We start from the raw sequence: 22055 nt of genomic DNA on the forward strand, positions 1-22055 counted from the left end.
TATATATATTATATTTATTAGATTATTAGATATTTTATATAAATATTTAATTTTAAATTAATTTGTTATTATTTTTTATTTGTAATTTTAGTTTAACTTATATTTTTTTTATTACAAATAAAATATCTATATATATATATATTGTATCGTATAAAATATTAATCGAGCGATTGGTGACTAAGACCGGTCGGTCCATCCACTCAGGTCAAAGATTGGGCCGCAATTGGGTTAGCACTTAAGCTATTGTTGGGTCAACAGTCCAGCAGATAATAAAATAATCAAAGAATATCTAATTAAAGATATTGATAAAGCAGGTTATAAACAACCAACCGAATTTTCAGGTAATCTGTTTATATCTTATTCTATTTATATATTATTGGGCTTATATCAGCTTAGGATCCATGACGTAAATTATAAATACAAAGTCAGGGCCGAAAGTCAGGTAGGTTCCACTTATCATTATTCACTCTACGCTACTTTCAAATACTCAATAGTGATAATCATTCACTAAATATTCAACTAAGAGCCGAGGCTCTTCAAATCACACGCCTAACTTGACCGTTGGAGTATCTTTTGCAGGTACATCCTCCCTCGTCAAGAAGGAGACCGATCGGTTTTTGCCAACACTGATAAGCCAATAGCAGGAGTTTGGAAGCGAGTGAGCGGCCCAGACACGTCAGCAGGTTAGTCTCTCGGTCCCAAAAATATCTACCGAAACATATATATATTCAATCCAAAAAAGATTAATGTTATATATAGTTTTTGTGATATTAAATAATTTACCTTCATGTGTATCTCTTACAGTTTATGAATAGCACATGTTTTACCTAGTTCATTTAAAAAGAACACACTCATAACAACGGCTAAATACTAGTTTTACTGACCTCGAAGAATATGCCCAATTGGCCTTCCAATTTGCATAGGAAGCATCTATTACCAGAGTTGTTCTCAGGTTTGTATGTCTTCTAGTAGCAAAGCATTGAAAGACAAGGCAAGCAGAAACACACTCTATAAGGCCTTGAATGAAGCCATTGTTCGCAACATTCAATCTATCTGCAAACTAAAACAACATACTAGTTGAAAATATACATTTTATAACTATCTTTTATACTTATCAAAATTCAGCCACTAGAGAAAGTGGTATAATGGCAATTTTGTAAATATAAAAATTCTTTATAGTCGTTAATTTTAGAAGAGGTATAAATTATTGATTTACACCAGTTAAATATTATATCAGGTATAGATTATTTTACATTTTCAGTTTGTTTTTCCCGCAATACTTTCTTTTCTGTGCAAAACTTCATTTCGATTACCATTGTTGTCTGTTCAGTCGTGTTGAGGTGGTTGGGTAAAGCTCTTGTTCCCATTTGAAGTTGCTCGTGTCTCTCATTCACTGTGCGTTTCTCGTCTTCTTTTTCGCGTTTAAAGTTGTTCACGTTTGGGTAAAGCAACATTTCTCAGCGTCGTCTTTTTCTCTTTCGCACATCAGAGAGCATTTCTCAGCGTCGTCTTCCTCACTTTCAGTGGCTCGAGAGCTCATCCTTCACCATCACAGAGCATCTTCCTCACTTTCAAGTTAGGGTTTCTCCCGCACTTCCTCATCTTCCACCGATTATAATCTCATTCTACCAATTATAATCCCTTTCCACCGTTTAAAACCCCTTTTCCATCGATCAATCGGTCAATTCTGGGGTTCCTTGGTTCCTTCACGGTTTTGCATCGATTAAACAAGTTCTCCTGAGGGTCTGAGGCAAACATTTTGTATTTTAGTTTCTTTTTGCAGCTTCAATTTACGGTTAGAAGGTGGTCGTGAGCGTGTGCTGCCAGGGAACAACTCTTACAACTCAAAGAGGTATTTTTTATGTTATTGCTGCTTTAATGATATGGTTGATTAATTATACTTTTTCCTGAGAAAATATGTTTATTGCATCTACTGCCTAGATGTTATTCTTTTCCTTTTAATTTGAAAATTGTGGCTAATTAAAATTCTTTAATGTTTAGTGATTGGATTCTTCTGTGCGTATTGCTTTCCTTGATTACCCTGTAAACATGATTATAGATATCTAAATCCACTTCCATTCACATTTTCTAGATATATATGAATGATTTCTAGAAAGCAACGATATATATTTTAATAGTTTAGGAAAGGTTTAATTGCTTGCATTGTCCCTAGTTTGGCTGCAACGTGTCAAAGTAGTCCATTCTTTTAAAAAAATTTCAATTACGTACAAACTTGGTTTAAAAGTGTCAATTTCGTCCAAACGTATGTAAAATTTGCTTCAATCAAGTCCCTTCCGTTAAATTCACCAAAACGGACGTTAATTTTTTAGTTCTCTCTCCTCTGCTCCTCTGCTTCTCTGCTCTGCTCCTCTGCTTCTCTGCTCTGCTCCTTTGGACATTATAAAATAATATAATGATAATATAAAATATAAAATAATACATTAAGCAATTATTAGAAAATTTGAAGATGAATATTATTTTGTTGAAGATGTACTGACACGTTGATATGTTATTTTGTTAACAAATTGCGGCAGTAAAATAGATTTGATTAAATTGTTTTGATTCTTTATACATAATTACTTTAATATTTTTTTAAACTTCATCAAATACAATTCAATTTAAAATGAATATTACTTTTATTTTAAAATAAAATATTAAATTCGTGATAAAAATTATATTTCGCACAATATTTACAAACTATATTTATCATAAAAAAAAAATAAATACATGACAGTAAAATATTGCCACTTATATTATTATCTATGAATAAAAAACTAAATTAGTTAACTCATGGCTACAGTTATATCTTTCACGCAAAATATAAAAACTTTAAATTGTACATATTTACAAAAACATAGGTATTGATATCATCTTTCTCATTTATGAAAAAATCACACAAGATACAAAAATAATAATTACTCTCCAACCAAAACATTTAAAAACTCTAAAACTAAACATACTCTAATGCATATATGATTTAATAAATTTAACATAATTAGAAGTTTGTATTTTAAAAATCTAAAAAACTATCCATATAATTCATCTTGACTTCCTCTAATCATACAATCAGATGAATAAAATCATTCTACTTTTCCTATTTTGAATATTAAAAAATTATTCATATACTTATTAAATTTATTTCAATTAATATAAAGTTATTCACTTTAATAATTTTATATGTAATCATGTGTTTAAATAGTAAATAAAATATTTTTAATTAAATGCATTTTTTTCAAATATCGTTAAAATTAATTTATACACTTAATAATTTTACTTATATATCTTTATTCAAACAGTATAAAATACTACTTTCAATCACACATATTTTCTATAAACCAACGTGTCAGTACATCTTCAACAAAATAATATTCATCTTCAAATTTTCTAATAATTGCTTAATGTATTATTTTATATTTTATATTATCATTATATTATTTTATAATGTCCAGAGGAGCAGAGCAGAGAAGCATAGGAGCAGAGGAGAGAGAACTAAAAAATTAACGTCCGTTTTGGTGAATTTAACGGAAGGGACTTGATTGAAGCAAATTTTACATACGTTTGGACGAAATTGACACTTTTAAACCAAGTTTGTACGTAATTGAAATTTTTTTAAAAGAATGGACTACTTTGACACGTTGCAGCCAAACTAGGGACAATGCAAGCAATTAAACCTTTAGGAAATGAAGGTACCTTATATAGTTTGGTGGCACGAAATGCTTGAAGGTTGATTGTGGGAGTGTATGAAGATGTGCTATGCAGTGATGTAAGTGAAAGAAGTGATGAAGAGGAAAAGGAAGTAGGTGATGCGACACTAGAATTTAGGAGAAAAGATGAGTAAATAAAAGTGAATGGGTGAAGGTAAATATAGAAGAGAAAAATAAATTGCCTCTGTAAAAAAGGACAGTTTAAATATTTAAAAAAGTTTGAAAGTATATGAAAAAAAACTTCGAAGTACACGAAGAAAGTCCCAGAAAATAAATGTGTAGAAACCTTTCTATCTTCATATCCAACTGGCTTTTCATCTCAGAATACCTCTTTCCTCTGTTTTTTTTTTCACGTCCTTTGAGCATGGTACCCACACAATTCCATTTTTGCACGTATACTGTTTCACACCTATAATCCATATTTCCTCTGCCAAAAATTAAACAAATAATTAATTTGGCCAAAAATAAAAACCATAAAAAGATAACGTAAAAAAAACAGAAATTTAAAGAAAACTCATGTTAAAAGGCAAAGAATAGAAAATTCCAATAATTTAAGTGACTACTAATTAAATTCTTTTAACAAAATTTTTTCATAAGAATTATCTTATATCATTAGAAAATAAAATAAAAAAAGTATTTTTGCAAGCAAAATTAAGACTAGAAATCATCAAATTCATATAGGAGATCTTTATTTGAATTACAACTTACCATTTACTATAAAAATGTATTTATAGAAAAAAAAACACAAACATACAGGATTTATCACACATCACATTTCATACAATAGTTAAACAAATATCCTAAACATACCATGAACCTAAACTCAACCATCCGGATATATGTATTGATGTTAAACTATGATAAGTTTTTGCACTTGTAGTAGTGGAACAACTGCCCCCCTCTCCCAAGCTACCACACAAGGCTAATGTGTTTACCACCTATGGACAAAGAATATCAGACCATAAACTAGGACCTTCTGCTACTCCTCATCACATAATCCCCTTCTCTATCTGAGATGGAGCGATTAATATTAGACTGTTAGGATAAATTCCAAAACTGAGTCCCTACATCACTTTACTTGAAACCACCACCAACCATTTCACCCTACAATTCTTGTCCAATCACTCCTCAATTGCATACTCAACATCAAGTATAAAACATCAAACAATTCCATAATTACTTTTAAACAAACTTAAGTCCATACTATAGTTCATAATTACAAGAAATTAAAAGAAATAAAACTTCCAATCCACTTCTAAACAAGTTGCTCATTGTATGCATCACCCATTAAGACCAATTCCCCCTTGCTCAACGAGCCATCACCCAAGTTGCTCATTTTACCATGAATTTCCAAACTCACTCCAGCTAAAACACCACTCTCTAGTCCATAAATCAATCCCACTCATCTATCATCATAATTTGTTAGTTCAGACTCTAGAAAAGTCACAATTGACCCAAAACCAGATCCTAAACCCTAACTTTCATCACAAACCCTGTACTTTAAAATCTCACTAGTCAAAACCCCTAAAATGAGCCAAAAACCATACAAAATCACACCCTATTAACCACCAACCAATTCGACGTCAGATTTCTACTAATTTAAAGCTAGAACAAGCTTTAAATGACCCTAGAACAAACCCAAAAACTCAATTATTCCCATTCGACCCTTACTTCAAAATCTCACCTATCAAAATCTCCTCTTAAGGTTCAAAATCAACCTACAATTTAGCCTACTCTTTACTTCTCAATACAACATCAAATTTTTAACATTGCTCTTCAAAACCGATAGACGCACAAGATTAATCAAGTACAAATCAACATCATCCATGGCATCATAAATCAAATAACCAAGTACTATCATTAAAGAACCAATGACACTAAAACAATCATTGTATTTAAAACCAAATTAACATAACATCGTATCAACCACCACTCATACCTGTAAATTAAAATTATAAAAATCACTAGCTTCCCTCACCTGATTGGGAAAATTGTCACAGCTCTATACAACGTACTACCCCTACCTTAGCTCAAGAAACTCTAAAAACACCTACAAACCATATAATCATGATTACAACAAGTCCTTAGGACGTTTGATTGATAAGGAGCTAGAAATAAAGATAAGATGACACATGCATTCAAACTATTTGATGTGCGTTAAACATAAAAATTAAAGAAAAAAGGAGTAGAAACTAACTTACTCAATAGGAAAAACTGATTAGTAGATAATAGAGAACTCACTGTTGTGATCTCCTAGACACTTTATGATCATCAAATAAATTTCTCAGAAAGCTTATAGCGAAGGGAAAATAAATTCAAAGAATCAGTTAGAGAGACAACAGGTATTTCACATAATGAGACGCGTTTATGAAATCTTATTATATTATTGAATTATTTTAACATTAAAATATCCGATCTCATTATTTTAAGATACCTATAAATTCTAATACTCTATTTTCTAGGTTCTTACAAAAGTAAAGTAAAGAGACTAAAAATATGTCTTATACTAACGATTTTTTATTATATTATTGTATCCATAGACACTAGTTATTATGTTTAAATATTCTTATTTATAATTACATTGATAATCTTTCAATAAGTGTCTTTTTGTCCAATAAAAAATCGATTTAACCATGATATTTTTGTAATTGTTATTATATGGATATGTGAACCATTTATGACAAGAAAATTATTAAATCAAATTTAGAAATCCAAATAATTAGTCACTATATTAATTATGTAAATATTAATTAAAATATTTTGGTGTGTAAAATAGTCTTTTTTATAAATAAAAAAATTATAATTAGTTAGTTAATTAGACTTTAAATTGGTTATTGTCATTAGTTTTAAAAGTTTTAGATATTTAATATTATTGATTTTAAATTAGTCTCAAATTTTAAATTAAAAACTAATTTAGTGACAAAAAATGTAATAATATTAGAAACCAATTTACACTCTAATTATTATGAATAATAATAATTTTTTTAGTTTATAAAATAGTATTTAAATTAGTTAATATAATGACTAATTATTATTCATTTCTTAAATTAATTATTATTTATAAAATAGTATTTAAATTTTTTTCTTTACGCTCCTAAAATTTTGTTTTCTATGTCATATATTTTCTATTAAATGGTGATATGCTGAATTAGAAAAATCACTAAGCCATCACGAAATACAGAATAATAAGAAAAATAAAGGATAAGGAAAAAGAATATAGATGAATACACCGGAGAGAAAAAAACATATTTTAATCTAAAATCTTTAGTTACTTTTTTTTTTCTGAGTCTTGGACGTTGATAGGAAAATGAGAGGATTCAGTTGAACCCCTAATGAGTTTCTGAATAAAGAGGCTTTGGGCCTAGCGTGGGCTGCCTCCTTTCTTCCTGTTGAGACGCATTTCCCATTCACACCCCCTTCTGTTGGGGTTTAAGCCCATTCCGCTTCTGCAAACAAAAAAGCGGGTTTGGGCATTGGACTCATTTTGCTTTTGGCACCTCCAACTTTGCTGCTACACCCCTATCTTGGGGCCTGGATAAGAAATTTCGAGTTGCACTCCTGGTTTTTATCTCTGCACTCCTATTCTTAATAGATTTCTTTGTTTTTATTATTTGTTTGATTATTTAGTTTTTACTGTATGTAACTCCTTGTATGATAACCCCCACTCCTATATCTGATGTTTTATTTTTATTTATTTATTGGGCTTGTTTTATTTGTTGCACTCTAAAAAAAAAAGGGAGAAAATAGATAGAAAAAATAATAACAAAAATAATGTTTTAAAGGTTAAGCACATGTGTGACCGCTCGCGTCGTCCTTGTGCTAGAAACCTTTTCTCTTTCTTATAAAAAATAACAAAAATAATGTTTTAAAGGTTAAGCACACGTGTGACCGCTCGCGTCGTCCTTGTGCTAGAAACCTTTTCTCTTTCTTATAAAAAATAACAAAAATAATGTTTTAAAGGTTAAGCACACGTGTGACTGCTCGCGTCGTCCTTGTGCTAGAAACCTTTTCTCTTTCTTATAAAAAAATAACAAAAATATGTTTTAAAGGTTAAGCACACGTGTGACCGCTCGCGTCGTCTTTGTGCTAAAAACACTTTTCTCTTTCTTATAAAAAAATAACGAAAATATGTCTTAAAGGTTAAGCACACGTGTGACCGCTCGCGTCGTCCTTGTGCTAAAAAACATTTTTCTCTTTCTTTTAATAAAAATAACAAAATATGTTTTAAAGGTTGAGCACTCGTGTGATCGTCCGCATCGTCCTAGTGTTCAATACCTTTCTCTCTTATTTAAATAATTAAATAATGATATAAGTACTCGTGTGATCGTCCGCATCAGCCTAGTACTTAATATCTTCAATCTAAAAATTAAATAATGGTATGAGTGCTCGTGCGATCGTCCGCATCAGCCTAGCACTCAATACTCTCAAGTCTTCCTAAATAAGTAGATAACGATATGAGTGCTCGTGTGATCGTTCGCATCGTCCTAGTGCTTAATACCGTTATTTCTCTTTTAAAAAAATAATTAAAAAATATTCAAATATCGTTCTGAAGGTATGAGTACTCGTGTGACCGTCTGCGTTGGCCTAGTACCCATTACCTTCTTTTTCTCAAAAATACCAAAAATATAAAATCTTCAAAAACTAAGAACATCCACATTTTCAAACAACAAAAACAATCTTTTACCCAAAACTACGTGATCCTTGATTCTCCATCAAAAGTGGAGATACGTAGGAGCAAGGTTAGCCCTTGTCAGGTTCACTTCCCCAAAAATTCAAATTTATCCATAATCAATTTCTCAAACAATTCATCAAACAAAATTTTCAAGTAGTTTCTAAAAGAACTACGTAACCCTGATTTCTCATTTTGAATGAGAATACGTAGGAGCAAGGTCAATCCTTGTCGGGCCCAAAAAACTAAAAAATATATTTTGTTCATTTAGAATTTTATTTTAGGGGATAGTTAAACATTTTGAAAACCACATCATATTCTCGCATTTAGTTAAAGGTACTGCCTTAGGGCAGGCGTTGTAGGGTGCTAACACCTTCCCTATGCGTAACCGACTCCCGAACCCAGAATATGGTTTTCGTGGACCGTGTCTTATTATTTTATGGTTTTTCCGTAGTTTTCCTTAATAAACTATGGTGGCGACTCCAAATCTCTTTTTAAAACCCGTTTCTTTTTTGGATCGTCATCCCGTCGCGATTCTGGTTGCGACACATACCAAAAACTAGATTATGACTTCAATCTCTTATGAACTAGAATGTCATTTTGGAGATGTCAACAAATTCGAGGTATGAGACTCGACCGATCATCCTCGACAACATGAATAACATAGGGATGTGATATCCTTCTTAACCACTTGAGTTATCCTTCAATGCATGAAGATAGAGAGGACAACACTGTGACATTCATCAACACGTGCTTGAGAAAGTGCAACCAACGATTATAAGAGTTCCTATGTCAGCCTCTAGAACAATGTTTAGTAACCACGACTTCAATTGCTCATATCCAAATTGCCTTAATATGTGTTCAGGTAGATGTTAGTGTACAATCAGATCCACTCTGATCCAACTAGAGAACATGCTGATTGACAAATGTAAATGATTAATTTGATGTGCTTCATATGAGGCCTAGATCATCCCATCATATATCAAGGCATCCGATTGTGCCATGGCGTCACGTAGACTGAAAATATTCCTCCTCATCACCTAACGTGCGACCTAAGGTGTATCTTCATCATAACTAGGCAACATATGCTTCTTCCCATCGTAGGAAAGTGCTCATATATCTAACTCTAAAAAAAAGTAAAAATGTTTTTCAATAATGAAACAATAAAGGAATCAAAGATTAATATATATATATATATATATATATATATATATACACACACACACACACACACCTCTAAAATGCTTTGTCTCTACAAAGTTGGCACCAAACTGCTTGTATAGTACAAATGAGCCAATTTAGCAACTCCCTAGACATATCTACCACATGATAGTAGGTCTTTGAAGAACATCAAGTATGATATACGGATGAAAGTGGAGTTCTTATCTATAAAAATAGTGCATCCACAAGATGAAACAAGTAGGCCAGTGCGTCACATTGCCATTGCCAGTTGTCATAATAGTCCTTATATAGGTCTCTCAATCAGCCCAGTCTTACTTGGGGACCATGATATTACCTCAACTCATATGTATCGCTTGTGTAGTCCATGCCCAATAGGTCCATGAGAGTTTCCAAAGCCACTTCAAAGTCTAAGACTTCATTCAGAAAAAATGGTCTTACTATAGACAAATGTAGCAATGTGGACATGTCATCTAATGTGATAGTCATCTCACTAACAAGGACATGAAAAATGTTTATCTCTCTATTCCATCTCTCAGTGAACTCCAATCTCAACCTCTTATTGGTATAATCATAATAAATATTGCATAGAGGCATCAAACTAAAAATCATGACAAAAATTTGAACAGCCAAATGACATGCTTCATATTTATTTACTTTTTTTTTCCGTGGAAGAACAACTTTTATCTCTCCTCGGTCATAGATAAAACAATTGCGTATAAAATTGAAATAACTAAACAATCATCAAAAGGAAAAAAATTCAACTACTTTATTAACTTGACCCTACCACAAACTGAAAATGAAACATAATCAACATAACTTGTCAACAATGATGTATCATGTGGACCTCCAAGAAATCTACCTACTTCATGTTCTTCTTAAACAATATCTATGTGTTACTCAACAACATTATACTGATCTTCATTAACATCCTCTTACTGCTTATCAAGATAAGAATGAGAAATATCGTCGCTTCTCCAAGACTACCCCTTCGACGAGCAAATGATGTAGATCTCCTTTTGTTTTCACCTTGTATAGAACTCTCACCAGAGTACGTAGAGACACCTCGAGTTATTGCCATTTTGATAACAAACAAATTAAGAAAAAAAATTAAAACCAATACGCATAACAAATAACTAAATTTAAAGAGAATAAATAAAAAAAACAACAACCCATATAAATCCTAAAACCATAACAAATAAACAAACCCTAAACCCTAAAGTATAAACTCTAACGAAGAACAGACAAAATCCATAAAATTAAAATAAATTAATAAAACCATAAGCCAATAAAAATAAATTAAAACAAAATTTAAAAAAAAATATTAAAATAAAAATTATATATATATATATATATATATATATATATATATATATATATATATATATATATATATTTAAATCCTTAACCCATCCCAAACTCTAAACAACAACCTATAAAATAAATAAAATTAAAAATTTAACAAAACCATAAGCAATTAAAAATAAAAAAAAAATCAAAGAAAAATTAAAATAATGATTATATATATATATATATCGGACTTTGAAATTTAGTCTAATTATTATCGAATTTAGAGATAATATCAGATTTTAAATAAGGAGTTCATTGGTTCTCAATGAAACATTTACAAATTTAGATAATAGTTTAGGAAACGAAGGTATACCTTATATAGTTTGGTGGCACGAAATGCTTGAAGGTTGATTGTGGGAGTGTATGAAGATGTGCTATGCAGTGATGTAAGTGAAAGAAGTGATGAAGAGGAAGAGGAAGTAGGTGATGCGACACTAGAATTTAGGAGAAAAGATGAGTAAATAAAAGTGAATGGGTGAAGGTAAATATACAAGAGAAAAATAAATTGCCTCTGTAAAAAGGACAGTTTAAATATTTAAAAAAGTTTGAAAGTATATGAAAAAAAACTTCGAATTACACGAAGAAAGTCCCAGAAAATAAATGTGTAGAAACCTTTCTATCTTCAAATCCAACTGCCTTTTCATCTCAGAATACCTCTTTCCTCTGTTTTTTGTTTCACGTCCTTTGAACATGGTACCCAAACAATCCTTCTAATTTTCAACAACAATTCCATTTTTGCACGTACACTCCTTCAGACCTATCATTCATATTTCCTCTGCCAAAAATTAAACAAATAATTAATTTGACCAAAAATAGAAACCATAAAAAGATAATGTAAAAAAACAGAAATTCAAAAAAAACTCATGTTAAAAGGCAAAGAATAGAAAACTCCAATAATTTGAGTGACTACTAATTAAATTCTTTTAGTTTTTTTTATACTTTGCAACAACAAATTTTTTTCATAAGAATTATCTTATATCATTAAAAAAGAAAATAAAAAAGTATTTTTACAAGCAAAATTAAGACTAGAAATCATCTAATTCATATCGGAGATCTTTATTTGAATTACAACTTACCATTTACTATAAAAATGTATTTATAGAAAAAAAACAAACATACAGGATTTATCACACATCACATTTCATACAATAGTTAAACAAATATCCTAAACATACCATGAACCTAAACCCAACCATCCGGATATATGTATTGATGTTAAACTACCACACAAGGCTAATGTGTTTACCACTTATGGACAAAGAATACCAGACCATAAACTAGGACCTTCTGCTACTCCTCATCACATAATCCCCTTCTCTATCTGAGATGGAGCGATTAATATTAGAGTGTTAGGATAAATTCCAAAACTGAGTCCCTACATCAATACATCACTTTACTTGAAACCACTACCAACCATTTCACCCTACAATTCTTGTCCAATCACTCCTCAATTGCATACTCAACATCAAGTATAAAACATCATACAATTCCATAATTACTTTTAAACAAACTTAAGTCCATACTATAGTTCATAATTACAAGAAATTAAAAGAAATAAAACTTCCAATCCACTTCTAAACAAGTTGCTCATTGTATGCATCACCCATTAAGACCAATTCCCCCTTGCTCAACGAGCCATCACTCGCTCTACGAATAGCAAAACAGAGGGTTCTCGTTGCTCAATGAGAACTCTCACTCAACCACTCCTATACTCGTATTTTTCACCCAAACCAACTCGCCCAATCATATGGCTCGCTCTATGAATGCAAAAATAGAGAGAGTTGCTCGCTCAGCGAGCCTAGACTCGCTTAGCGAGTTTGCAGAATTATGCAGAACCTGCACTCCTTAAACCTCACATATCCTAACTTATACACTTCTACAAACATCTACAACTTCCATATGATATTTTAAACCTCAATTGACCTATCCAAATGTGCATTATCCAACTTAAACCTTATTAAACTCATTTTACCATGAATTTTCAAACTCACTCCAACTAAAACACCACTCTATAGTCCATAAATCAATCCCACTCATCTATCATCATAATTTGTTAGTTCATACTCTAGAAAAGTCACAATTGACCCAAAACCAGATCCTAAACCCTCACTTTCATCACAAACCCTGTACTTTAAAATCTCACCAATCAAAACCCCTAAAATGAGCCAAAAACCATACAAAATCACACCCTATTAACCACCAACCAATTCGACATCAGATTTCTACTAATTTAAAGCTAGAACAAGCTTTAAATGACCCTAGAATAAACCCAAAAACTCAATTCTTCCCATTCGACCCTTACTTCAAAATCTCACCTATGAAAACCTCCTCTTAAGGTTCAAAATCAACCTACAATTTAGCCTACTCTTTACTTCTCAATACAACATCAAATTTTTAACATTGCTCTTCAAAACTGATAGACGTACAAGATTAATCAAGTACAAATCAACATCATCCATGGCATCATACATCAAATAACCAAGTACTATCATTAAAGAACCAATGACACTAAAACAATCATTGTAATTAAAACCAAATTAACATAACATCGTATCAACCACCACTCATACCTGTAAATTAAATTTATAAAAATCACTAGCTTCCCTCACCTGATTGGGAAAACTGTCACAGCTCTATACAACGTACTACCCTTACCTTAGCTCAAGAAACTCTAAAAACACCTACAAACCATATAATCATGATTACAGCAAGTCCTTAGGACGTTTGATCGATAAGGAGCTAGAAATAGAGATAAGATGACACATGCATTCAAACTATTTGATGTGCGTTAAACATAAAAATTAAAGAAAAAAGGAGTAGAAACTAACTTACTCAATAGGAAAAACTGATTAGTAGATAATAGAGAACTCACTGTTGTGATCTCCTAGACACTTTATGATCATCAAATAAATGTCTCAGAAAGCTTATAGAGAAGGAAAAATAAATTCAAAGAATGAGTTAGAGAGACAACAGGTATTTCACATAATGAGACGCGTTTATGAAATCTTATTTATATTATTGAATTATTTTAACATTAAAATGTTCGATCTCATTATTTTAAGATACCTATAAATTCTAATACTCTATTTTCTAGGTTCTTACAAAAGTAAAGTAAAGAGACTAAAAATATATCGTATACTAACGATTTTTTATTATATTATTGTATCCATAGACACTAGTTATTATGTTTAAATATTCTTATTTATAATTACATTGATAATCTTTCAATAAGTTTCTTTTTGTCCAATAAAAAATCGATTTAACCATGATATTTTTCTAATTGTTATTATATGGATATGTGAACCATTTATGACAAGAAAATTATTAAATCAAATTTAGAAATCCAAATAATTAGTCACTATATTAATTATGTAAATATTAATTAAAATATTTTGGTGTGTAAAATAGTCTTTTTTATAAATAAAAAAATTATAATTAGTTAGTTAATTAGACTTTAAATTGGTTATTGTCATTAGTTTTAAAAGTTTTAGATATTTAATATTATTGATTTTAAATTAGTCTCAAATTTTAAATTAAAAACTAATTTAGTGACAAAAAATGTAATAATATTAAAAACCAATTTACACTCTAATTATTATGAATAATAATAATTTTTTTAGTTTATAAAATAGTATTTAAATTAGTTAATATAATGACTAATTATTATTCATTTCTTAAATTAATTATTATTTATAAAATAGTATTTAAATTTTTTTCTTTACGCTCCTAAAATTTTGTTTTCTATGTCATATATTTTCTATTAAATGGTGATATGCTGAATTAGAAAAATCACTAAGCCATCACGAAATACAGAATAATAAGAAAAATAAAGGATAAGGAAAAAGAATATGGATGAATACACTGGAGAGAAAAAACATATTTTAATCTAAAATCTTTAGTTACTTTTTTTTTTTTTGAGATTCCATTTACAAGAATTATTTCTATATTGAAAAAAGTATACGAATATTGAAATTTACCATAAGAATGGTCAATATTGATCTTAATATCACAGGAAAGTAATTCCTATTATAAGGAATATAAAAATTATTTATTTAAAATAATAATAATAAGAAAAAAAATCAAAATTTAAACACAAGTTTAAAATAATGTTACCGCTGCTTTAGTTTGTACCAGATCTTGAAAACTTTCACTATTGTCATGTCATAAAGAGTGTCTCCCAAATTATTTAAGAACTTGAAATATGCATCACGCCAAGAAATGTCTTATTAAGATTGCGCCAAACACTCCCCAAAAGCTTATATAATATAATATAAGCTTTTGGGGAAGATTCATTAATCACATGCAAGAGAGGAAGGTAATAGAAAGGAAAAAAACACATAATGTATTAGTACAGAACATGACTCAAAAATCAATAATTATGTCATTTCCAACGTTTTGAAGATTCATCAAATTATTGTATGACTAACAACTTCACAATCATAATAGGCTTCCTGAACAACCATTACAAAATAAAAATGGAGAAGAAAGAAACATTTAAAGAAAATAAATGTTTAGAAATCTTCCTCAGTTATCGATATCCAGAGTACCTCTTTCCTCTCTTTTTTTTGTCCTTTGAGCATGGTACCCTCACAATCATTCTAATCTTCAAATTCCATTTTCTCTGGCAAAAATTAAGCAAATTATATTAATTTTGCCTCAAATAAAAACAATAAAAAGATAACGTAAAAAAACAAATTCAAAACAAACTTATATTAAAAGGCAAAGGAATAGAAAACTCCAATAATTTAATATACTACTAATTACAACTTACCATTTATTATAAATAATGTATTTATAGAAATAATTATATCTATTATCCATGAAACTAATATTGCAATGTTTAAACATACAAAAGAAAAACCAACTTATTATGAGAATGTCAACAATTTTGAGACAAAATTGAAAGAGATAAAAATAAAGAGACTGAAAATATGTCTTATGCTAACGATTTTTTATTATTTTATTCTATCCATAGACATTAGTTATTATCTTTAAGTAATATTCTTATTTTCAATTACATTGTTAATCTTTCATTAAATTTCTTTTTATCTAATAAAAAATCGATTTAACCATAATATTTTTGTAATTGTTATTATTTGGAAATGTGAATCATTTATGACAAAGAAACTCATTAATCAAATTTAGAAATCAAAATAATTAATTATGTGGATATCAATTAGAAATTATTAGTATGTAAAATAGTCTTTTTTATAAATAAAAAATTATAATTAATTTGTTAATTAGACTTTAAATTGATCATTGTCATTAGCTATCAAAGTTTTACATATTTAATATTATTAATTTAAAATTAGTCTCTAATTTTAAATTAAAAACTAATTTAATGAAAAAAAAACTTAATAATTATAATAATAATAAAACAAAAAAAAAAATCAAAATTTTAACACAAGGTTAAAATAATGTTACCTGTAGCTATGTTTTGTAGCAGATTTTGAAAACTTTCACTGTTGTCATGACATAAAGAGTGTCTCCTAAATTATTTAAGAACTTGAAATATGCATGACGCCAAGAATGTAGTATTAAGATTGAGCCAAACACTCCCCAAAAGCTTATAGCAAATCCAATTGTCATACTTATATAATATTCACGATTGAAAATCAAATTGTCATCCTCTTGAAATTTAATAATTGGTCCTTGTCTTGCCACTCCATCAATGCACAATTCCTTTAATGGTGGTCCACAGAGATCAACATTATCTTCATATTTCGATGCATCGAAACTCTGTAATTGTGTGCCAGTTGGAATTTTTCCAGATAAATTATTATGTGACAAATCTAACATACTGAGTCGGTCAATTTGAGCAAGACTCGAAGGAATAGAACCAACAAGTTGGTTTCGTGACAAATCAAGAAATTCAAGTGATGTTAACTCTCCAACATTTGAAGGAATTTTCCCTGTCAATTGGTTTCTTGATAGATTCAATGACACCAATCCAAGTAAACCCTCAATTTCTTTTGGAATTTCTCCTGATAATTGATTGCTTGAGAGATCAATGCTATTTAAAAGTGATAATCCCATATTTGTGAACATTTGTTCTGAACCTTTCCACATTAATAATGTATTCAAATTGTATGAAAAGTAAACTTTGATACCACTAGTGTTGACCAAATATTGATGAGCTTGATAATAATCTCTCAAAGAAGTCATTTGAGCCATTGAGAAAAAGTTTTTTATGCATTTAGGAATTTGTCCAGATAGATTGTTTAGCGAGAGATCTAAGAGTTGAATATTTTTGAGATAACATATTTGCAATGGTAAATTTCCAGAGAAATAATTGCTTTTCAAGCTTAAAAATTGCAACTTTAATAATTCCTTCCCAATCCAATTTGGAATAGATCCTGATAATCTATTTTCTGCTATGTCTACCATCACCAACTGTGTGCAATTCTTCAAGAAGGAAGGAATTTTACCTGTTAAATTATTGCTTCTCAATAACAAAACTTGAAGTTCAAGGAGTGATCCCATTGAAGAAGGAATCTCTCCTGAAAACTTGTTCTGACTCATATTTAAGTAAGCCAATGACTTCAAATGGGTCCAACAGTCTGGAATTTGTCCAGAAAACTTATTATTTGAAAGGTCTAATTGGTATAAAGATTCAGCTACACCATTAGAACATAAAAATGAAAAAGAATTTGTGAATTTATTGTTTGATAGATCAAGAGATATTGAGCCTCGTAAAAATGGCGGAACATGACCTTCAAATTGATTTGATGCAAGTCTAAGAAAATAATAATGATTTTCTATTGGCAAATTTGGAATCGTACCTTGTAAATTATTGTGTGAAATATCAATACTCATCCAATTTGACAATCCAAATTTGGTCCAAAACCATTTTGGAATGGTACCTAATATTTCATTATTTGAAATGTCAAGATAAATAAATTCATTTTGTTTCTCTAGCCATTTGGGAAACAATGGACCAAGCTTGCAAGACCTCAATTCAATACTATATAATTGAAAAGTTGAAGCCCAATTTTGAGTAAAAGTAAGTAAGTTATCTGACAACATCAATACCCTTAACTTTGTCATATTAAAAAAATGAGAGTCAGTTAACACACCTTTCAAAGAGTTTGACTTCAAGGATAATACCTCAAGTTCTGTTGGAAATCGAAGATCTTCAGAAATTGTCCCATTTAGCTTGTTACTATCAAGGTACAATTCTTTTAATGATGGGAACATTGTTGCGAGGTTGCGAGGCAAAGTACCCCTAATTTGATTCATGCCTAGATCTAAACTTTGCAATGATGAGGATAAGTGATGCATTATTGTTGGAAGGTTTTCACTTAAACTGTTACTAAATAGGTTCAATGAACGCAAAACAGTACCATTGTGAAGTAATTTTGGAACTCCATCCAATCGATTTCCTGATATATCCAACGTTTCCAACTTTGAAAATATTGAAAAATCAGGTAATGTGCCATTGAATTTATTCTGACGGAGATATAAATTTCGCAATGAGTATCTAGAACATCCAGACAAATGATTAAATATCACTGTGAGATCTTCACTCAACTTATTATCAGACAAATCTAATAACTCTAAAGTACATGTGCTCCCAAATGATTTTGGAACACCACCTTCTAAAGAGTTAGATCCAATTGACAACTGCTCTAAATGAGATGGCAATCTAGTGCCTTCAGGTATCTTCCCACTCAATTGATTGTCAGAAAGATCCAACTTTTTTAAATTTGAAAATGCTGAAAGGTCAGGTACGGAGTCTCTGATTTGATTCGATTTCAAACTCAACTCTTGTAGTGAGTATCTAACACAAGCACTGGAGAAATTATAAAGAATTGACGAAAGGTCTTCGGTAATATTGTTTCCAAACATGTCTAATGAACTTAGGGTGCATATATTCATGAATGATTTCAAATCTTCACCCTTGAACACATTATTGGAGAGGTCAAGGTGCTCAAGCGAATTCATGGCCAAGCCAAAATGATTTGATGTCAAACCCTTCAAGAGGTTCGAACTAAGGTCAAGCTCAACAAGGTTGGAAGTGGTGTTTGACAGCCACGGGAATATCATCGGTTGTGTGAAGGAGTTACGAGAAAGATCGAGGACAGATAGAGAAGTAGAAAAATTGAAGTTGGAAGGGTTGAATGAAAGGAGGAAATGATCGGAAAGGCCACATTCAATTAAACTCAGTTCTCTTAGTTTTGGTAGGTTGGCAATGGTTCGAAGGCAGCTAGGAGAAGTGTTAAAATTAGATATGGAAATGAAGGAAAGATGGGTTAAAGAATTAAGATTAGATAACCATTGATCTCTACTGACAATTTTGAGAGCACTATCATATCCTCCAAGATAGAGTTTATTCAAATTTGAAAGGTTTCCAAGTTGGGAAGGAATGTATCCTTCAAAAGAATTGTAGCTGAGATCAAGATATTGCAGCCCAGAGAGATTTCCAAGTTGGGAAGGAATGAATCCTTCAAAAGAATTGCACCTGAGATCAAGATACTCCAATCGAGAGAGATTTCCAAGTTGAGGAGGAATTGGACCCTCCAAATAATTATCAGCAAGATTCAAATATTTCAAATGAGAAAGAGAACTTATCTGAGTTGGAATTTGTCCGCTAAAAAAACATGAAGAGAGATCAAGATATCTCAAGTTGGTAAGAGAGCCAAGAAACTCTGGAATATTAGTGTGTCGAAAAGAATTGAAACTGAGGTTCAAATACTGTAAGTGTCGTAACTCCATTAACGACTTGTGGATCTCTCCGCTGATGTAACGCTGAGAAGAGACTTCATAATAACCACCAAGAGAAGGAGATTCATTATATTGTCCAGGAAGGTGGAGGCTTATAATATGAGCGGTGAGGTTACTGCAGCGAATCCCCTCCCATTGGCAACAGTCAGGAGTGGTCCAAGAGGAGAGCATGCCGTAACGATCGACAATGGCAGCCTTGAATTGAAGGAGTGCTTCCCTCTCCTTTGGAAGGCATCTGATATGGTGTTGTCCAAAAGCAACCTGCAACACCACACTCACCACAAACATAAACATCATTACTTTCAGAATATTCATCATCAAACAGAGAGAGTGAATAGTATAGAATTAGATTGATATGTGTTCTGAATTTAGCACTCCCAATACCCACATTTATACTCACACCAACTCCTTCATTACCTATTCTTCTCACTCTTCTGCATTTCAATAATATCAATTGACTACGAAGAAGACTTGTGTATTTTCATTTTAAACGACAATATTATATGAAAATCAAAACATCAAACTCCTCCTTACAAATAATTAATGAATTGCAAGTTAATATTTGAAAACAAAATTAAGAAAGTGCTCTCAAAATTAAAAAAATTGTAAGTTCCACTAAATACTTAGAAAATATTTTAATAGTGAAAGCTTATGTCACCATTGTTATAAATTTGAAAATGCTGAAAAGTCAGGTACGGAGCCTCTGATTTGATTCGATTTCAAACTCAACTCTTGTAGTGAGTATCTAACACAACCACTGGAGAAATTATGAAGAATTGACGAAAGGTTTTCGATCATATTGTTTTCAGATATGTATAATGAACGTAGGGTGCATATATTCATTAATGATTTCAAATCCTCACCCTTCAAGAGGTTCCAACTAAGGTCAAGGTCAACAAGGTTGGAAGTGGTGTTTGACAGCCACGGGAATATCATCGGTTGTGTGAAGGAGTTACTAGAAAGATCAAGGACAGATAGAGAAGTAGAAAAATTGAAGTTGGAAGGGTTGAATGAAAGGAGGAAATGATCGGAAAGGCCACAATGAATTAAACTGAGTTCTCTTAGTTTTGGTAGCTTGGCAATGATTCGAAGGCAGCTAGGAGAACTGTTAAAATTAGATATGGAAATGAAGGAAAGATGGGTTAAAGAATTAAGATTAGATAACCATTGATCACTATTGACAATTTTTAGAGCACTATCATATCCTCCAAGATAGAGTTTATTCAAATTTGAAAGGTTTCCTAGTTGGAAAGGAATGTATCCTTCAAAAGAATTGTAGCTGAGATCAAGATACCGCAGCCGAGAGAGATTTCCGATCTGAGATGGCACACTTCCCTCAAAAGAATTGTAGCTGAGATCAAGATACCGCAGCCGAGAGAGATTTCCGATCTGAGATGGTACACTTCCCTCAAAAGAATTGTAGCTGAGATCAAGATACTCCAACCGAGAGAGATTTCCAAGTTCACGAGGTATTGAACCATTCAGATAATTATTATGAGCAAGATTCAAATATTTCAAATGAGAAAGAGAACTTATCTGAGTTGGAATTTGTCCGCTAAAATGACATGAAGAGAGATCAAGATATCTCAAGTTGGTAAGAGAGCCAAGAAACTCTGGAATATTAGTGTCTCCAAAATCATTGAAACTGAGGTTCAAATACTGTAACTGGCGCAACTCCATTAACGACTTGTGGATCTCTCCGCTGATGTAACGCCCAGAGACTGCATAATATTGGCCAAGATTAAAATATTTATAATAAATTTCTCCGTGAAGGTCCAGGCTTATAATATGAGCGGTGAGGTTGGTGCAGCGAATCCCCTTCCATTGGCAACAGTCGGGAATGGTCCAAGACGAGAGCATGCCGTAATCATGAACAATGGCAGCCTTGAATTGAAGGAGTGCTTCCCTCTCCTTTGGAAGGCATCTGATATGGTGTTGTCCAAAAGCAACCTGCAACACCACACTCACCACAAACATAAACATCATCACTTTCAGATTATTCATGATGATGAAATAGAGAGGGTGAATAGTATAGAATTAGATTGATATGTGTTCTGAATTTATCACTCCCAATACCCACATTTATACTCACACCAACTCCTTCATTACCTATACTGCTGTTCTAAGTCATCGTCGTGTTTGCCTGTTTTCCATTTTTTTGTTCATCATATCAACTAATTTTTGTGGTCCATTAATAATTTTATTATGCATTTAATGCATGCAAGATTTCAATATCAATTGACTACGAAGAAGGCTTGTGTATTTTCATTTTAAACGACAATATTATATGAAAATCAAAACATCAAACTCCTCCTTACAAATAATTAATGAATTGGAAGTTAATATTTGAAAACAAAATTAAGAAAGTGCTCTCAAAATTAAAAAAATTGTAAGTTCCACCAAATACTTAGAAAATATTTTAATAGTGA

At 31.1% G+C, this 22055-nt stretch overlaps 2 protein-coding genes across 7 annotated transcripts; both read right to left on the reverse strand.

Annotated features, from left to right (window-relative positions):
* Positions 1 to 16332: 16332 nt before the first annotated feature.
* LOC148199533 (receptor-like protein EIX2) lies at positions 16333 to 20098 on the reverse strand. 6 transcript variants are annotated; one of them, XM_088114261.1, is made up of 3 exons: positions 19364 to 20098; positions 18299 to 19291; positions 16333 to 18154 (listed from the first exon to the last, which is right to left on the reverse strand). In XM_088114261.1, the coding sequence occupies exons 1-3, from the start codon at positions 19942 to 19944 to the stop codon at positions 16333 to 16335; spliced, it is 3396 nt and encodes a 1131-aa protein (XP_087970387.1). In that variant the 5' UTR covers positions 19945 to 20098. The 6 variants fall into 6 exon arrangements, with proteins under 6 accessions (XP_087970387.1, XP_087970384.1, XP_087970385.1 ...); XM_088114258.1 differs by having other exon boundaries at positions 16333 to 19291; XM_088114259.1 differs by having other exon boundaries at positions 16333 to 18804; positions 18880 to 20098.
* Positions 20099 to 20289: 191 nt separating this feature from the next.
* On the reverse strand, positions 20290 to 21630 carry LOC148199534 (receptor-like protein EIX1). The gene has a single exon (XM_088112694.1). It carries the CDS (start codon positions 21628 to 21630, stop codon positions 20290 to 20292), a length of 1341 nt encoding a protein of 446 aa, XP_087968820.1.
* Between the last annotated feature and the right edge of the window lie 425 nt (positions 21631 to 22055).

This window comes from Vigna umbellata, chromosome 4, assembly GCF_029865625.1.
Source record: "Vigna umbellata cultivar VRB3 chromosome 4, Vumbellata_1.0, whole genome shotgun sequence".
NCBI classification, from domain to species: domain Eukaryota; kingdom Viridiplantae; phylum Streptophyta; class Magnoliopsida; order Fabales; family Fabaceae; genus Vigna; species Vigna umbellata.